General features: G+C 41.1%; 1 protein-coding gene across 2 annotated transcripts in view; it reads right to left on the reverse strand.

Moving 5' to 3' along the window:
* Positions 1–19,735: 19,735 nt before the first annotated feature.
* The window catches only part of GALNT1 (polypeptide N-acetylgalactosaminyltransferase 1), a 124,756-nt gene continuing 123,874 nt past the window's right edge, over positions 19,736–20,617 (reverse strand). For both annotated transcript variants that reach the window (XM_090285651.1, XM_090285650.1), the window contains one exon: positions 19,736–20,155. In XM_090285651.1, the coding sequence (XP_090141777.1) occupies positions 20,009–20,155 (147 nt within the window). In that variant the 3' untranslated portion in view covers positions 19,736–20,008. The remainder of the gene's footprint in view (positions 20,156–20,617) is intronic.

Here is a 20,617-nt window from a genome sequence, read left to right on the forward strand (position 1 = left end):
TGGGCTCCAACAGTCTTAAGGCTGAGGTGTAGACCGTGCCCCTGTTACCTGCCTGTTGCCTGCACAAACACTGGAGACCCCCCCCCCCCCCCCCCGGTTTTAACTGACGGCCTCCACAAAGGTGACCCCGGCTGCTAGGGGAGTGTGTGGAGTGGAGGGAGAGGGGCCAGGTGGCAGAGAGGCCAGGCCAGGATCTGCTGTAATGGCTCAAATGAGGCCCCAACCAGGCTCTAGAATGAGCCTGACAGGCAGGGCAGGACTCAAGAGTGAGAGCAGACACTGCCCAGGCCATTTTGAGACCCTGGGGATCAGGGAGTCCTAACATGGGGCCTTCTGATGTTGGCCCACCTCCTGCAGGCTGCAGGGAGCCAGGCGGCCCACGGGTGCTCCCTGGCAGCTCCCGACACTGGCGCTGTCAGGGCAGGCGGGAGTAAGGGTGCCAGGCAGCTCCTGGGCTAGGTCCACAGCCAAGACTCCACATCATTGTTTCCAAGACTTTGGCAGGTGAGGCTCGAGCTCAGAGGGCCCCAAGACTTTCTCCGAGGCTCCGACTGGAGGGACTGACAGGGCCAGGACAGGGAAGCTGGCTTGTCTGTGCTCCTAACCTCTGTGCTCCTCAGGGACCAGCTTGGGGAAGGGGGGATACAGATGAGAAGACCCCCTCAGTCTCAGCTCCTTCATCATTCTGTCTTTCACACTGAAACATCCTCTGGCTGTGGCCTTGGGACAAAGGAATCCACAATGAAAATGGGGTCTGAAAACTACCTGGCTGTGTCCCAGGGGGCCTCCTCCTGTCACCTCTCTGCACAGCACTCACCTGCAAGGGAGTTTCCTGGGGCTCCGCACGAGGGGCTCCTCTTGGGGAATTGGCCCTGAGGGAGGACCCCTGCTGGGGCTCTGGGCCAACAGTGAGATTCCAACTCCAGGAGGGATGGGCTTGGTCCTTGATCCTCAGAGACACTGCGGGCAGGTGGGGAGAAGGCCTCTCCCCCTCTCTCAGGATCGGGGTCTTATTTACAGATCAGCAGGGTCCCAGATGAGCCTCTCAACCTCCCTAGAGTCTCAGGGTTCTAATTATTTTTTATGAAAATTCTCTTTGTTAAACAGCTTTATTGAGGTATAATTTACATGCCATAAAATTCATCCATTTTAAGTGCACAGTTCAATGGTTTTCAATAAATGTAGAGCTGTGCAGTTATCGCTACATCCAGTTTGAGAGCATTTCCGTAGCCCCGAGAGCACCTGTGCTGCATATTTACATTTTTTATATCAATACTTTTTTTTCTTTTTACAAAAACAAGACGAAGTCACTTTAGAGAATTTAGAAAACATATGAAACAGAAATAAAAAATTATCTTTTCCCACAGCCTTCACTATTTTGTCATATATTTAACCCCTCTTTATTTACCTACTTATTTATATCCTAGAAGGGAAGGTACTATTTTGGGTTTGCTGAGAAGTCGATTAGATCTGGGAAAACAGCAGCTACATATTAATATTTTTTAAATGTCAAGGAAGATCTCTTTTTATCTTAGTGATTTTAAAGGTCTTGACTGAATTTTTGACTCCCTGATTAGCGTCCTCATCTTGAAAGCATCCATAGGCATTTCCCCCCAGAGGGCGCTCTGCTCACAGGATCTGGTTCCTTCATGATTGCATCCCCGACTGAAATCACCTCTGGGAAGAAAGACTCAGGGAAACAACAGACTTGCCTAAATTTGTCTAACCTACAGCTCCCCAGACCTATGTAACTGGGATATCTCTTTTCTGCAGAACACCTTTTAAGATTCCATGGAGCCCAGACAGAGAAACTCCTGGATGACCTTTTCCCATTTTGGCCTTGTATGTAGTAGGTGCTTGACATTTACGTGTACTAAACAAATGTAGGTTTGAATGGGGTTGTGCCCCGCCCTCCACTCACCATCTTGGCTTCTCCAGGCCCACGGTGCTTCCTTCTCATCCCCCTCCTACCCCAGCTCTGACTCCTCTGACTCCTCTGACCCGAAGTGCCTGCTCCTATGGGACCTGCCCACAGGCTGCACTGAGCCTGACCCATAGTAACCTTCCCAGAAGCCCAGATTGGCTGCTCATTTTTAAGCTAGGGATTAAAAGGGGGATGGAAAGTCCAATTTCCATAAGAGCAGGGCATAGTAAATGTCATCAGGATTGGTTCAACACATTTCTTGAAGAATTACTGTGTGCCAGGTAATATGTGGTCAATTGTGGGCACATTTTCTGCCCTAAGAAGTTCTGAGTGCTGCCCTGGCTGGCATGGCTCAGTGGGTTGGGCTTTGTCTTGCAGACCAAGAGGTGGTGGGTTCCATTCCTGGTCAGGGCACATGCCTGGGTTACAGGCTCTGTGCTCCATTCACGTTTGGGGGTGCTTGTGGAGGGCGACCAGTTGATGTTTCTCACATCAATGTTTCTCTCCTTCTCTTTCTCCTTCCCTTCCCCTCTATCTAAAGTAGAATAAAGATATTTTTTTTAAAAAAGAAGTTCTCAGTGCTATGGGGGGGAGTACAATATCTGATCCAGGAATGGCATTGGCCCCTATCTGCTTGCCTGCTCTGACTCATCAAGTACCATTTCCTTTGATAAATCACACCTGGGGCCTCATCTCTCGACTCCCTCCCACCCCAGTTAGTGCACCAAGAGCTTGAGGGCAGAGGGGATGGGTAACTGCAGCTCCTGTAAACTGCCCCCAGCCCCACATGCCCGGTGCCTAAGTCTTTCTCACTCTAGCCCTGCTCAGCTTACAGCATCTTTCACAAAAACTGGATTCTGCCAGCAGCTCTGACTCATCGCATCCTACCTTTAAAAGTAGGTGGAGAGCCGTAAAAAACCCCATGCCTGTTGCTTGTCACCTTGACAAGGACCTTGGATTCTCACAGTACAGATCATCACGGCTTCAGAGTACCATGCCTCCGAATGCCTTTAAACACCTGAAAGCATGATAAGGCAGGGTTTCCAGAGTTAACTGAGAGCCTTGGGCCTTCCTCAGGGTGTGGTCCCCAGCTGGCCAAATTGTTGGGTCCTTTCAGCTGAGGGTTCTCAAATGTAGGGGGAAAAAAAAAAGAGTAGATCATACCCTTTGGTGTTACCTGGTTCTGGCCTGTTATTGCAAAGTGCTATTTTATAACTGCAAGTTGGAGATGACTGATAGCAATGCAAATTTATTCTTCTCTACAGATATAAATGGATTCTGCTGGAGGGACAATCCTCCCCCCATGTGGAAAAGCCAGTTTTGGATTCATTTATAAGTTAATTTCAATGTTCCTGATGTATATATACATGTATCTGTTCTTTGGATTCTCCTTTAAACTGATTGTAATACCATGCAGGTTTCCTCGTTAATAATGAGTTAAATAAAATCTTTTACACGTGTTCATTTTAAATCTATTGGAGTCGGAGTTTTACTTTTTGTTGAAGATTATCCTTTCACACAAACTTTAGGCATCAGTCAACCCCAGAACTGCTCACACATTAAGTCTGGGGTGGGGACTGGGAATGTGATTTCTAAGTACATGGCTAACACTTTGAGAACTCTGCTTTAGGCTTCCTCCAAGGGCATCCCTGAGGGTGACGAGGCTCAGCTGGGGTATCTAACCTTGGGGTACGCTGGGAGCCTTCCAGAACCCCATGGAGCCCAGGCTGGGGGAAGGGGGATCATGGAGCCATCTCTGTTTCCTCCGCACCTGCTACACCAGTTGGCCCTGCTGAGTGCTTTCACCTGTGTGCAACTACCACTTGTGTCCTTAAAGCAGGGATGCCCCGAGGTGGACGTGTGCCGGGAAGGGTGGGTGAGTCGGGATGCCCCCTGGCTGCCCTTGCTCTTCCTCAGGGCGGTGCCAGCCTCCACGCAGCCCGCCCTCCAGCCAGGGGCACATCATCTATTGGGCTGGTCTCTAGGACCTGGGGCCCTGGGAGGGGCAGGGAGGCATCACTGTGGCACCCCAAGAGTGGATGAGGCGTTAATGAGAATTGGGGTTTGGTTGATCGGTGGCTTAAGCCAGATTCTTTAAGGAGGAGTCTGAGAGGGGGGGCCTCAGCACCTGGGGACACAAGGTGTTTCTTATCCTGGGCTTCCCTCTCAGCTCCCGGAGATCCCACGAGATCCCACGAGATCTGGCTTTTTCTGGGAAGAGGGGTCAAGGCAGCGGCGCCTGCGGACTGAGCCCACCCTTCTCTGAGCACGCACCCCCACGCTCCCTGACGCCCCGCGCTGGGTGGAGAGAGCGAGCAGCGTCCTGAGCTGTTCTTGGGGGAAAGGCCGGAGGACCTGGCAGCAGTGGTCTCCTGGGACGAGTTCGAGACACCTCGCAGCTGCCCGAGGAAGCAGCTGGCCCAGGGATGTGCGTGAGTATGTCGGCTTTTGTTTTGTGTGTGTGTGTGCATTTCCATGCCCCCCCCCCCAAAAAAAAACAACCAGCTGCGTAAAGTGCGCTAAATTGACCGAGCCCTCGCTTGCTCTGGATGGGCATGGTCCAAGGTGCGTCTGCACCAGCTGTAGCCTGTTTGCTAGTTAGACGCTTTGGGTTCTGGGAGCAAGGGCAGGGTGTTTTTGTTTGTGGTGGTCGGTTGGTTTTTAACCTGCTTGTGCTGTGCTAAAGGGATTGGTTGTGGTGGAAGGTGTCCAAGGCTGACAGCACTGGGTATTATCTGGTGGGCTCCCATTCAGTGCCTCTGCTGGCCTGACACATCTTCTGATTTGAGCATGTAACCTTGCTGTGTGGTCTTTGACCTTGCCAGACGTAGGCTTGGTGCTGCTGGAGCCTGTGCAGGGACCTTGGGGCTTTGGTCCCAGGGCTCTGGGCATCCTAGAAAGCAAGAGACTCCTGGTACTCACAGGCAAGCTTCTCTCCCCAATGGAGCCTCGGATGGTCCCATTCTTGCACCTTCTTTGGGACAGAACCTGGTCCTTCACTGTCAGGTCCCTGGGATGAGCCTCATTCCTTGCAAGGTTTCTCGAATGAGTCATTGTCACAATGTGACTGTAGCTGGTGGGTTGGACAAGTTTTGAAGAGGATTTGGGTTTGTTTGACAGGTGGCAAGAGCCAGGCTCCGTACAGGAGTCTGGGTAAAAGTCACAGAACACCTGGCTGACTAGTTTTCCATTGGTGCTCTCCTGTAGCTTCTTGCTTTGAGATGCCAGGGTGAGAGGTCGTTGTGTGAACGTGGTTGTGGTGAAATTGCTCTTATATGATCTCCTGAGATTAACAGATGTGCGTGAAGGTGGGAAGGCAAGGGTGGGAGAGTGGTGGAACATGTTCAGAGGGGACACAAGCAGCTCGAATGGGAACATGAGCATCAAACACTGAGATTTATTATTTAAGTGGGGTGATTGGGGGGTGTCCTTAGCTTTACAGGCAAATACAAATTACTATAATCATAATCATAAATATTTATACATATAAATTAAGAACGTTAAATATAAGACATAGACAATCACAAATTATACATCCATCTAAAAAAATTAAGCAATTAAAAATAAACAGGAAAAATATCACTCAACTAAAGCAAAAGAAAAAACATGTAAAAAAAGAAAAGCAATTGTTAGGACAATTAGGAAATTAGCAAGGATATAAAATTCAACATCATCATCAACCAAAAGAATTTAATTAACATTTTTTAGACCAGTCCGCCCAGTAACAACAGATATGCTTTCTTTCCAAGTGTCCATGGAACATTTATCAAGATATATCATATCCTGGGTCATGATGTAAAGCTCAACAAATTTAAAACAATGGGAGTCATACTGATGGTATGACTTTTTTTTTTTTTAACCACAATGGATTCAAACTAGAAATCAATAACAAAGAGAAAAAAAAAAAAGAACAAGAAAGGTCTGCAAACACTTAGAAACTAAAGAATACACTTCTAAACAGTCCATAAGTCAAGTAGGAAGTCTCAAGGGTAATTAAAAATAAAATGAACTAAATGGCAGTGAAAATACAGACGTACCAAAATATGAGACGCAGCCAAGGCAGTGCTGAGAAGGAAATTTGTAGCAGGAACAGTTTTATAAGAAAGAAAGAAAGAAAGAAAGAAAGAAAGAGAGAAAGAAAGAAAGTTTCAAATTCATGTAAACCTCCACCTTGAGGAACTCCACTTAAATAAGATGGAAATAAGAAGGAAAGAAAGATGAGAGCAGAAACCAGTGAAGCTGGACAGAAAAATAATAGAAAAGAATCAGTAAAATCAAAACAGATTGTTTGAAAAGATCGATAACATTGAGCTCTAGCAAGACTGACAGATTTTTAAAAAGAGAGAGAGAAGGAAAATTAACCAATATCAGGAATAAAACAAAATATCACTACAGACCCAGCATATATCAAAAGGAAGATAAGGAATTACTACCCACTACTCTATACACAAAAGTGTGACAGCTTAGATGAAGTGAACGAAGTCCTCTAAAAGTAGACTACCAAATTTGCCCAATATGAAATAGACAATTAGCCCTACAACTGTTAAAGATATTAAATTTATAGTTTAAAGTCCTATAAAAGACATTTCCAGGTTGAAATGGCTTAACTAGATAATTCTACCAAACATTTGAAAAATTCTATTCTAATGCTGTACAGTCTCTTTCAGGAACATGTCTTGGCCCTTTTTATGAAGTCAGCATTATCCTGCTACAAAACCACACAATGATAGTACAAAAAGAAATCTACAGAGCAATATCCCTCATGAATATAGATGAATAACCAACCATACATTAGCAAACAGAATTTACTGGTCTATATAGTAATTATACACCATGACTAAATGGGGCTCATTCCATGGATGCAATGCTAGTTCATTATTTGAAAATAAATCAGTGTAATTCACCATTGTAAATTGCTGCTCTAACAGATTAACACAAAGTAGTAGCTTAAAAACACAAATTTATTATCTCTGCATTCTGGAGGTCTGAAGTCTAAAATGGGTTTCCCTGGCCTAAAATCAAAGCGTCAATAGGGCTGTGTTCCTCTCTGGAGACTTGAGAGGGTAATTGGCTTTCTGTGGCTTGTGGCCTCCTTTTATCTTCAGAGCCAGCTGTGGCCACTTGAGTCTTTCTTACATCATTCTAACACTGACTCTTCTGCCTTTCTCTTGTACATTTAAGGACACTTGTGATTGCATTTGAACCACCCAAATAATCCAGGATAATGTCCCCATCTCAAGGTCAGCTGATTAGCAACCTCGTTTCCATCTGCAACCTTAATTCCCTTTTGTCAAGTAACGTAATATATTCACAGGTTCCAAGGATTAGGACAAGGCCATCTTTGGGAGCTCTTCCTCCAGCTATTTCCCAGCAGCTGCACTGCCTGCTGGTGCGTCAATGTGCTGACCTTGTGTCTGTCCCAGGGCCTTTCCCCGCTGTGCCCCCAGACCTGGAGCACTGCCCACTTGCCCACATGGCCTGCTCTTCTGTACCGTTCGGGCTCTGGTCAAAAAGCCCTTCCTTAGGTAGGCTGCCCACCTGCTGTGGAAGGTAGGCTGCCCACCTGCTGTGGAATGACTTTCTCCTCTCTGTCCCTTGTCAGCTCCTTTAGTTTCCTCCAAGGCACATTCTTTATTGTTCACTTTTTAAAAAATCTGTCTCTTTGCCCCTGCCCTCTTCATTCTGAGTCCTTGAATGGTGTGGGACATAGAGGAGGCTCTCAGTGTTTATTTGGTGAATTAATGAACAAATAAATGACCATCATCTGGAAATAATGACGACAAATTGTTGTTCTTGTTATTTTTTGCCTCTCCTTTGTGTTTCATGTCCTAATGCGTTGCCCAGAACTTCCTGAGCGCTGCTGAGGGGCAGTGGTGCTCACAGGCAGCCTTGTTTTGTTTGTTTTAAATAGCATAGTCTCTGGGGTGTTATCTTTAAATAAAACTTTCACTTTTGGTTTGAAATATTACAAGTACAAGAGTACTTAAAATATATATATATTAAGCACATGCTTTTGCACCAAATTTTTACTAGTAATGTTTTACCAAACCTCTGCTGGTCCAGTACATTCAGAGATTTTTCTACGGAACGTTAGTTACATTTTGAGACAATTACAACTTGGTTGGAGTTAATTATACTTTTAATGCAATGTTGAATTCTCTCTGTTAATATTTTATCTAGGGGTCTTGAGTGTGCAATAGTGAAGGAGACTACAACTTTTCTTTCCCTCTTTTGTGCCTCTGTCTCCAGCCAGCTCTTTGTCCCTTCAGCTGCCTCTGGCCTGCTGATCAGCCTCTGTTCGAATGCCCACAGCTCGGGGTGCAGGGTGGGGTCGGGTGGGCTGGACTGAGTAACAGTGGAAGTACTGAAGAGTAAGAGCGAGTCATACTTTGGTAAAGGACAGAGCCTCTTCCAGCCGCCCAGCCACAGGGGGTCCTTGGTCTGGCCCCACCGCCCGCAACCACCCTAGCAGAGGCAAATAATGAATACAGCAGAAGGGGGAAGTCTTGATAATGCCATCTGCCAAGGCGTTACAATTCCCCCAAAGAGGCAGGCATGTTAGAGATGACAAGACAGGGCCCAGAGAGATGAAGGGCCTTGCTAAAGATCCCTCCGCTGACAAGTGTGTTTGCACCAGTGCCCGTCTGACCCCAAAGCCTGAGCTCTTTCCACAATACCAGACTGTCTCCTTTCATAGCTGGCCCCTCCCTCACTCTGGCTGTTCACATGGCATGGTTATGAACAAAGACTGTCTCCCCCGACCGCCCCCACAGGATGTGCAGTGCAGTGTTGCTTGCTGTCCTGAAATCTGGCAAATGTCCACAGCTGAGGGCAGAGAGTGAAGATTCTCTCATGCCTGACCTTCTGCCTTCACACCCCAGCGCTTTTACAGGGAGGGGCAGCCTCTCCCCTTTCCAGGGTGTGTCCCCACTCAGTGGAAAGGGGTGCCTGCCTGGAGGGGAGCCTGGCACCACACACCCTGCTTCTCTGCCGGGCAGTGGTGCTGCTGGGGCGTCTGCTGCCACCTGAACAGCAGAGAGAGCGTGAGAGCTGCCTGGGGAGGATACCTAGTTCCTAAGAGTCAAGGAACAAGATGGCAAAGGAACCCACTGCCTGGGAGTTGGCCTCAGAAGGGTGTTCCCACCCCACCCTGGAGGGGAGTTCCAGAGAACAGGGGTGAAGTTGACTGGGAGATTCTCCAACCCCCTCCCCTCCACCAGAAACGCGGTGTAAGAACAGAAAGGAGTGAGTTTTGACTGAAGCTCAAGATTGAATATCAGAATGACACAGAGGAAGTGGCTCAAAAGTTGTGGAATTGGGCCAAAGTGTTCGTAAGGGAGCTCCTTCCAAATGCAGGAGGCCCCCCAAACATGGCTGGTGGACAGGTGTGGGAAGAAGCAAAACCACATCAGGCCAAGGCTCCTCGGTCTGGGTTCCACACTTGTGGCTGACTGAGTGAATTCCTGACCAGCCCCCCCGCCACACCACCACCAGGGGAAATCCTAGACTCAACAGGCACTTGGGGAAATAGATACTCCCCCACTTGCTTGACACACTGTTTAGTTTCTTTTCCTGTGACCCCTTAGCTCCAACAAGCAGCCTTCCCAGCAGGCCCCCCTGTGGCCCCTGGCCGTTGCCGCTGAGTCAGAGACTCCTACAGGACTGAGCTCTTCTTCTTGGTGAACTTGCTGAGCAAACGATCCTTCTTTATAACCCACGAGTCTTTAAAGTATCTGCTGAGAAGAAATGAGGAAATATGGAAAAGGGAGGAATAAAGGCAGGAGATTAGATGAAGGCAAAGTAATAATGTCCACACACATAGGATTCCTGCCAAGGATCCTTCCTGTCCAGTGCCTGGAGGAGGGCTGCAGATGAAGCTGTGGGCATCCTAGCAGCCAGAAGAGAGGGGACCCCACCGGGGTTTGTGCAGCATCGCAGAGCCCACGCTCACCAAAAAGGGAGACTGGAGGAGGTGCTAGTGCAGATCCTGACAAAGAGGGCACTGGGTGGCATGGTGAACAGTGTCCGGGGCAGATCCTGACAAAGAGGGCACTGGGTGGCACAGTGAACCGTGTCCGGGAGTTGTTGGGGTGGCTTTCTCAGAACCCATTTCACCCTAAAGGATCAGTCTGAATCTCTCAGTGCCTTCTTAGCCCCCATATCTGTGGTGGCTGGGTGACGGGCAAGTGTCCTGAGCCAGGAGATGCTAGTAGCGAGATTCTAGGACAGATTTTCTTACCCCTAAGAGATGGACTTTCTCTCCCTGGATATGGTCTGCAGTGGTGGGGAGGAGGGTATGAGGCTTCCAAGGAGAGGCGGAGGGTGGGCCAGTGAAGTAGAGCTGGGTGTCTTTTATGGGAGATGATCAATGCCTTTGTTTTTAAGGCCCTTCAAAGTGGGCTTTACATTATTTGGAGCTGGAAGCATGGAGTCTTCTAATTAATAAACATGGTTTATCTCTCCATTTTTAGATCTTATTTCTCTTTATTAGGCTTTGTAATTGTTGGCATGTCAAATATATTTTATCAAACTTTTCTCTTTTGTGGTTTTGTTGCTGTTGGACATATTTATTTCTAGTGCTCTGTGGTCCTTTTTGTAGATCTGAATGTTTATCTGCTACATTTCCTTTCAGTATGAAGAACAACTTTTAGCATTTCTTATAGTTCAGGACTATTGGCAAAAGAGGCTCTCAGGTTTCATTTATATAAAAAATGTCTTTTATTTTACCTTCAATCTCTGTTAACTTGTTTATTTACTTTTTAAAGTATTACAATTCAATGGTTTTTACGACTCGGTGGTATATTCACAGAGTTTGCACCATACCTACTAATTCCAGAACACTTTTATAATCTCTTAAAACAAACCCATACCCATTTCAGTCATTCCCCAACCCCTCTTCCTCAAGGCCCTGCCAACCACTCATCTATTTTCTGTCTCTATGGATGACTGATATGAACATTTCATATAAATGGAGTCAACACATGTGTCCTTTCGTGTCTGGCTTTCATATATTTCCATGGTGCCTCCATGTTGCAGCTTTATTAGTATGTCATCCCCCCCCCCTTTTTTAATAGTTTATAGGTTCAAAACAAAATTGAGAAAAAGGCTCTCCCATTATCAGCATCACTCACCCAGAGTGGTGCATTTGTTACCACGGATAAACCTACATTGATTGACATGCCATTATCAGCCAAAGTCCATAGTTTACCTTAACAGTTCATCCTTGGTGTTGTATATTCTGTGTGTTAGGACTGACATATACCCATCCTTATATTATCAGTCAGAGTGTTTTCAGTGCCCTAACCTAAAAATCCTCTGTGCTCTATCCCCTCACCTCACGGCAACTACTAATCATTTTATTGTCTCGGCAACTACTAACCATTTTATTGTCTCCATCATGTTGCCTTTTCCAGAGTGCAAAATAATTGAAATCCTACAGTATGTAGACTTTTCAGACTGGCTTCTTTCACTTGGTAACATGCATTTAAGGTTCTTCCATGTACTTTCATGGCTTTGTAGCTCATTTCTTTTTAGCGCTTTAGTCCATTGTCTGGATGTACCAGTTTATGTATCCATTCACTTACTGAAGGAAATCTTGGTTACTTCTAGGTTTGGGCAATTATGATCGAGGCTGCTCTAAACATCTATGTGCAGGTTTTTGTGTGGACATACGTTTTCAACTCCTTTGGGTGAAGGTCAAGGAGTGTGATTGTTGGATCATGTGGTAAGAGTACGTTTAGTTTTGTACAAAACTATAAACTGCTCAGTGGATTGAGCGTCAGCCTGTGTCACTGGTTCGATTCCCAGTCAGGGCACATGACTAGGTTGCACGTCAGGTCCCCAGTTGGGGGCGTGAGTGAGAGGCAACCACACATTGATGTTTCTCTTCCTCTTTCTCCTTTTCCCTCTCTCTAAAAAATAAATAAGTAAATAAATAAAAACAAATAAATAAATTATAAAAAAAACCCACAAAACTATAAACTGTCTTCCAAAGTGGCTGAACCATTTTGCATTCTTACCAGCAATGTATAAGAATTCCTGTTACTTCAAATTCTTTCTAGCATTTCGTGCACCCCTTTTTAATTGCGGCAACCCCCCCCACAAACCCATAATATTTTCCATTTTAACTGTACAACACAGTGGTATAAAGTATATTCACATTGTTGTGAAAATATCCATTAAACAGCAACTCCTTTTTCCCTCTACCCCATGCCCTGGTAAACTACAATTCTACTTTCCATTTCAATGAATTTGACTACTTTGGATACCTCGTGTAAGTGGAAATATGTATTTGTCATTTTGTGACTGTCATATTTCACTTAGCGCAGTGTCCTCAAGGTTCATCTATGTTGTAGCATGTGACAGGATTTCCTTTTTAAGGTTGAATAATATTCCATACCTCTTGGCTATTGTGAATAGTGCGCCCATGAATATGGGTGTGCAAATATTTCTTTGAGACCCTGCTTTCCAGTTCTTTTGACTATATACCCAGAAGTGGGTATAATTGTTGGATTATATGGTAGTTCTAGTTTTAACTTTTTGATGAAACTCCATACTGTTTTTTCATAATGGTTGCAACAATTTTATAATCCCATCAACAGTGCACAAGTTCCAATTTCTCTACATCACTATCAACACTTTTTAAAAAAAATTATCCTTACTAATGGATGAAAGGTGATATTGTGATTTTATTTTGCATTTTTCTGATTAGTGATCTTGAACATCTTTTTTATATGCTTGTTGGCCATTTGTATACTATCTATGGAGAAATGTCTAAGTCTGGTGCCCATTTTTAAATTGAATTATTCTGGTGCCCATTTTTAAATTGAATTATTTGGATTTTTGTTGATTTGTAGGACTTTTCATATCCTGAATATTAATCTCTATTGTCAGATATTTTCTCCCATCCTATAGGTTGCCAGTTCATTCTTTTGTGTCCTTTGACACACAAGTTTAAAGCTTGATATAGTTCCATTTGTGTATGTTTTCTTTTGTTGCCTGTACTTTTGGTGTCTTAGCTAAGAAATCATTGCCAAGTCCAATGTCATGAAGATTTTTCACCTATATTTTCTTCTAGGAGTTTTATAGTTTTAGGTCTTACGTTTGGATCTTTAATCCATTTTGAGCTAATTTTTGTATATGGTATAAGATAAGGGTCAAACTTTATTCTTTTGCATGTGGATGTTCCATTTTCCCAACGATTTTTGAAAGACTGTTCTTATTGAGCAATCTTGGCACCCTTGTTGAAGATTATTGAATATATATGTGAAGGTTTAATTCTGGGCTCTCCATTCTATTCCATGAGCCTATTTGCTTTATGCCAGTACCATACTGTTTTGATTATTGTAGTTTTGTAATGTGTTTTGAAACCAGGAAATGGGAGTCCACCAACTTTGTTCTTTTTTTCCCCAAAATTGTCTTGGCTATTCATGGTCCCTTGAGATTCCACACGAATTTGAGAATTAATTTTTCTATTTCTACCAGAAAAAAAAAAGGTTTGAAATTTTGATAGGTATTGTGTTGAACATATAGATTGCTTTTAGTATATAAACATCTTTATTAAATTGTCAAATTCATAAACATAGGATATCTTTCTACTTAATTGTATTTTCTTTAATTTCTTTATCTATGTTTTGTATTTTTTAGTATAATGTCTTTTATCTCCTTGGTTAGCTTTATTCTTAAGTATTTTGTTCTTTTTGATGTTGTTGTAAATGGAACTGCTTTCTTAATTTCCTTTCAGATTGTTCGTTTTCAGTGTATAGAAATGCTGTCATTTTGTGTGTTGACTTTGTATCCAGCAGTTTTGCTGAATTTTAAAATTAGTTTTAATAGCATTGTGTGTGTGTGTTGTGTGTATAATCTTTAGGAGTTACTACTTACAAGATCATGTCATCTGTAAACAGATCATTTTACTTCCATTCTTGTTCTTCTCATTTTTTGGCCTAGCTGCTCTAAGACGTCCAGTACTTTGTTGAACAGAAGTGGCAAGAGAAGGCATCCTAGTCTTGTTCCTTAAGAGGAAAAACTTCTGTTTTTCACCATTGAGCATGATGATACCTATGGGCTTTTCATATATGACCTTTATTATGTTTTGGTAGTTTCTATTTCCAGTTTGTTGATTGTTTTTTTAAATCATTAAAAGGTATTCAATCTTCTCATATGCTTTTCTGCATCAATTGAAATGATCATGTGGTTTTGGCCTTCATTCTGTTAATGTGGTGTATTACAGCAATTGATATTTTTGGTTTTATTCATTTTATTTTTTATTTTTGACAGGAAACTTTATTATTTTTTCCATCACCATTTATCACCCCTTTATAGAAACTGATTTTTGTAGGTTGAGCTATCCTAGCATTCCAGGATGGTGTAATGTAACTCAATCTAATCCTTTTAATGTTTCCTTGAATTGCATTTGGTAGTAGTTTGTTAAGGATGTTTGCATCAATACTCATCAGGCATATTGGTCTATAGTTTTATTTTCTTGTATTGTCTTTGGCTTTGGTATTAAGGTAATGCTAGGCTCAAAGAATGGGCTTTGAGGTGTACCCACCTCTTAAATTTTTTGGAGCTTCAGGAGGATTGCTGTTACTTCTTTAAATATTTGGTATAATTCACTAGTTAAGTCGTCTGGTCCTGCTTTTGTTGGGAGGTTTTTAAAAAAATTATTATTACTGACTCAATCTTCTTACTCATTATTGGTCTGTTCAGAATTTCTGCTTCTTCATGATTCAGTCTTGGCATATTAAATGTTTCCAGGACTTTATCCATTCTTTCTACGTTATCCAGTTTGGTGTACAATTATTCATAGTATTCCCATATAATCCTTTTATTTCTGTGGTTTTAGCTGCAATGCTGCCCCTCTTTCATTCCTAGTTTTAGTTATTTGAATCTTCGTTTTTTATTAATCTAGCTAAGGATTTGTCGTTTTTTCTTTTAAAAATCTTTTTTTCCTATTGTTTTTCTATTTCATTTTACTTTTATCTCTGCCCTAATATTTATTTGCTTCATCCTACTATCTTTGGTTTTAATTTTTTTTTCTTTTTCTAGTTTCTTGAGGTGTAAATTTAGGTTGTTAATTTGAAACCTTTGTAGCACTCATTTACAGCTATACACTTCCCTCTGTGCTGCTTTCAGTGCATCCCATAGCTTTGCTACATTGTGTTTTAATTTTCATTTGTTTCAAGGTACTTTCTGACTTCTCTGGTGAATTCTTTGACCCATTGGTTAAGAGTGTATTGTTTAATTTCCACATATTTGTGAATTTTTCAGTTTTCTTTGATTTCTGGTTTCCTACCATTATGAGAGGAAAACATGCCTTGTTTGATTTGTCTTCTTAAATTTGTTAAGATTTGTTTTGTGGCCTAACATGTGGTATGTTCTAGAGAGTGTACCATGTGCAGTAGAGAAAAATGTGCATTCTTCTATAATTGGGTGGAATGTTCTCTGTTATGTTAAATTGCTCTGTAGTGTTAAGTCTTCTATGTGCTTATTGATCTTTACTCTGGTCATTCTATCCATTATTAAAAGTGGGGAATTGAAATCTCCTACTAGTATTGTGTTGAGTCTGCTTTTCCCTTCATCAAAGTTTTCTTCATATAGTTAGGAGCTCTGAGGTTTGGTGCCTAATTATTTATACCTGATACAGCTTCTTGGTGAACTGACCTTTTTCTCATTATATAAGGTCCTTCTTTGTCTTCTTTAAGTTTTTAATTTAAAGTCTGTCTGGTTTTAGTATAGCCACTTCTACCCTTTTTTGGTTACCATTTGTACGGATATCTTTCCCTCCCTTTTCACTTTAAGCGTGTTTGTCTCTAGATCTAAAGTCTCTGTAAACAGCATACTGTCAAATCATACCTTTTTTAATCCATTAAGCCATATTGATTTTAGAGAGGGGAAAGGGAGGGGAGAGAAAGGGAGAAAAATATTGATGTGACAAACATCGATTGGTTGCCTTTTCTACATGTCCTGACTGGGGACTTCTGATACACACCCCAGCTGGGGACCAACTGACAACCCAGGACTGGGAATCGAACCCACAACCTTTTGGTTTATAGGACAATGCTACAACCAAGTGAGCCACACTGGCCAGGGCTGAGTGAGGAGTTTAATACATTTACATTTAAAGTTATTAGTGATAGGGAATGACTTACAACTGTCATTTTTTATTTCCTTCTCTGTCTTGTAGCTTTATAGTTCCTTTCCACTTACTACCCTCCTTCATGTTTTTATTTTCTCATTTAATTTTGTGTATTTTATACAGATATTTCTTTATGGTTACCAATGCAATTAAATATCTTAAAGGTATAGCATTGTGTTTTAATAGGTGCTCATATTCTCAGTGGTATTTCCGTGGTTTCATTTTGCCTCCCTTGATGGCCTATGTTGAGCACCTTTTCCTATGCCAGTTGTGTATCTGGATAGCTTCTGTGATTTGTATATGCCGTAATTTATTTTTATATTGTGTTGCTTTTGCAATGGCTTTTTAATTTTTTCTGCACACAAGGCCATTGTCAGTTATATGTTCAGCAAGTATTTCCTTCTTGGCTGTCGCTTGCCATTTCACTTTTAACAGTATCTTTTTAGGGAAAAGGGTTTAATGTTTGTGAAATTTATTTTTTCTTTTATGATTAATGTCTTCTGTGTCCTAAAGCTATCTTTGCCTGCCCCAAGGGTCGTGAAGACATTGTTTTCTTCTAGATTTATTGCTTTGCCCTTCACATTCAGGTCTGTGGTCAATTTTGAGTAAATTGTGTATTGTGTGAAAACACCAATGTTTTTAAATACAGATATCCAGTTAATCCAGCTCCAACTTAAAAACAAAAACCCTTCCCTTTCCCTATTGAATTGCTTGGTGTTTTTGTTGAGAGGCCAAAGACCATATATATGCATATGTGTGGGTTTATTTCTGGACTCGTTTCTAGCCCTGATCTGTTTGTCCTGACTCTAGTCCACACTCTCTTAATTACTATAGCTTTTAAGCTAGTTATGAATTCTGGTAGTATAAATCTTCCATTTTTCCCCTTTCTTCCATATTAGCTGGACTGTTCTGGGTCTATTGCATTTCTGCATATATTTGCCTATTTATATGAGTGCCTCATGAGATTTTGATTTCACTGAAGCTACAGATTTGTGCAAAACTGAGATCTTAACATTATTCAGTCTTTCAGTCCATGAGCATAATATATTTATTGCAGTGTTCTATAACCTCTCAGCAACATTTTGAAGTTTTCATGGTAGAAGTTCTTGCACATCTTTTATTAATAACTCTTTTGAGGAATTTAACTTACGTGATGCTATTATAAATATTTTAAAATTAAACTTTTAATTGTTTTTGCTAGTGTGTAGACACTACAGCTAGAGTTTTGCCTCATATCCTGCAAAATTTTTAGTTCTAGTAGATTTATAAAGCAAACACTTGGTAATCTTCAAGCAATCAGAGTGGGAGCAGTGTCATGTAAGTGGAAATACATCTAATTTTCCAAACAGTGTAAAAAAGAGATTCACTGTTTATATTCCTCCTTTTACATTTTTCACCTCAGAAACATCACCCTCTGATTTTCTTTTTCCTTGAAGAACATGTAATTTTGGAGTTACACCTACCCGTGGTATACTTATTGGGAGATGAGAAGAGCACCGAGACATTGTAGAGGAACCTCTGCTTTTCAGCTGGATGTAGAATAGGGAAATGAGGACGTGGCCTGCATACTGTCCTTTTTTGCAGAACGGTGGACAAAGTACTATTTTTCAAGAATGCCAACAAGACCAGAAAGAGATATAAAAATGGACTGGGATTCAAGTAGAGTGGATAGATTTGTGATTTTAAAATTATTCTCGTTACATTTATGAATTCTTCATTGGTCAAATAACAGTCCCATCTTTTCATCCTTTCCTTTTTCTCCATTCATTCTTTTTTCCCCCAGTTTGTTTTGCAACAGAATGATTAGCATCTGTCTAATCTACAAATGGATATAATGAACCGGGATCCATTTTAACTTCAAATAACACCAATGTAAGGCACAACTATACAGGAATATTTTATATTTTCAAAGTATTTAGGAATTCTTTAATTAGAAAAATAAAGGCAATGGGATTATCTATCAGGTTCTAAAAGTACCCATGAATTAAATCACTCACATCCCCCTCTTAGAAAACAAAAACAAAACAAAACAAAACCTTAAATCACATTGCTATTAAGCTTTCTTACAGTAAGGAGTAAGACCAAGCTATGCTAGAGTACAAAACCTGAAATTCTGAGCATGAAAATAATTTATTGATTAGACATCTGGTTTATTCAAGCATTAGGCCTACTGAAGATAGAATTAACACAGCTCATGGAGCAGGAAAAAAATTCCATCCAGCACTGCTTAATTTCAAATTTCCTGGGGACAAAATTTTTGCCTTCTGTACTACAGACTCACCTTCAAGCATCCACATGTGCTTGATATTAACTTGAATAGGATATGAGAACTTTCTGTACAGTCAACTTGGCAAGTATGATGCAACTTTCAGAAACATTCTTAGGCACAAGAAATAGCATTGTTGCAGTAAGTCTTTGATAATCAAAGAAAAGAATATCCTTTAAATATAATATTACAAATAAAAAGAAAAATATATGCACTTTTGCCAGTGGATTGCTTTACATATCAGGAAAAATGTCACAATGAGATTTTCTTTCTATGAGATTAAAACCTAACTGATACTCAACTTTTAATCAATACTCAGGTTATTTTGCAGTACTGGAAATCAGAAAAAAAAAACTGATTTTACCTAAATTAAATTTAGAGAAGTGCAGGATTAATAATATGGAGTAATAATTGCACTTCTTTGACTAACTCATTAAAAAATGCCAATTGAACACTTTCAGTTAAATTTTTTTTAAAAAAAGCAGATCAACATTACAATTCAAGAACCTAAACTAAGTATGCACTTGACAGTGAAGCATATCTTGAATATGGAGTGAAAACAGTTAAAAAAAAAAATCAAATGTATCATCTCCAAATACCCAAATAAAAAAATCACTTTTGCAGGCCTTTTGTTGAGTGGAATCATAAACAAAAAACTGAAGATTTATTGCTGTGAAAACCTATCTGTAGTACAGTAGTATGAATCTTGGGTATTAAGCATAATCAGTTGAATCAAGTTAAGAAGTTAAAAATCTAATAAGAAATTTGTGTGTGTGTGTGAAAGTCTATAAGCCAATAAGAAATTTGTGTTTGTGAAAGTCTATAAGTCAGTTGACCCAAGCGCAACTGATATACCTGTTCAGTGAGACCAAACATTATTTTAAATCTCCATATTTGGAAGGCAATTAAAAATTACAATTTAACAGCCCACAAACCAAATTTAGAAAATTGTAGAAAGCAATTAAAACTACGTTCAAAGATCCTTTTTCCCCTAGCTCAATTTCAGCACCCCAAGGAGAAATAAAGCATCCATGACTATCACAGATGAAAATAAAATGAATGTCGTTGGAATCAGTTATTTTTCCCCACTGAGGTATAAAATCTATATAGAAATTTGATACTATACTATAACAAATTGTACTTCTCATAGTTCTGTTTTAATTTCCTTTAAACCCTGTTTTATATAGTTTTTAATTGTAAAAATGTTGCTTTCATGATTCTGAATCTGGTTCCAGTTTTTTTCATATATCTTTATATCAATATTTAATATACTGGCTACCAGTTCTAATCAGAAAAAAATCTTAGAAATCTCTTCATTATGACAGCATGTCCAGCTGATGTGCAAGCAAACCCGAAAAGGTGCGGCTTTCTGGAACGCACTTTATGTTGACTGTTTCATTGTCTGAATATTCTTTACAATGATTCTTAATGAAAGTCTCTTTCAATCTTGTAAACATCAGTGTGCACAGTCTCGCTACATTGTAGTTGCTTGTCCTTGCGCAGGAAGGCTGGTTCACCGCTAGTGAGCCGTGAGTCTAAGTTTTAATGGCTGATAAACCTTACATCCTGCAGGAGGAAGCACTTTTCCTTTTTTTGCTACTTAAGAATGTGGCAGAAATGTGTGCTGAGGTAGCCCAGTCAATTCTTCTTAATTTTTCTTTTTTGTATAAATTTGGTCTCAGAATATTTCTGGAAGGGTGACGTTTCGAAGAAGCCACTGCTGTGACCGGCTTCCACTGCAGTCTCTAATGCTGGGCACCTGGCTGTCCTCTTCCGTAGCTTTATCCAGGCACTGATTACTGTTGACATGCTGCAGGGTTAATTTCTGAAAATGACAGAAAAAGTCTTAGAGTGAAAGTGGAAAACAAAACAAAAACATCTCAATCATCATTTTTGGTAATTATTGAATTCCTCAGGAGGAAAGGGATTTTTTGTTTTCATAATATGAGTTATTTAAATAACAACGGAGAAAAGGTGTCTGTGTAAAGACAGTATTGAGTGCTCTGTGGGAAAGAGAAAGGCACTGAGGCGCAGTGGGTTACACTGAACTTACGGTATGACGACCTAAATTCTAAATCCAGTTCTGCCATAAACTGTGAGATACTACTTTGTGCTTCAGTTTCTTAAAAATGTGACTGGATTAGTAGTTCCTAATTTAGGATCCTCAACCTATTTTCAAAAAGGTATCTCAAAATTGCTGCATTTCCCTATGATAAGGCTGTTCAAATGAACTCTGTGATTCCATGCCTCAAGTCCGTAGAAATTCGGGTCCTTTTGAAGACTCAAA

This window comes from Furipterus horrens, unplaced genomic scaffold (genome assembly GCF_987537825.1).
Source record: "Furipterus horrens unplaced genomic scaffold, mFurHor1.1.pri manual_scaffold_8, whole genome shotgun sequence".
Taxonomy (NCBI): domain Eukaryota; kingdom Metazoa; phylum Chordata; class Mammalia; order Chiroptera; family Furipteridae; genus Furipterus; species Furipterus horrens.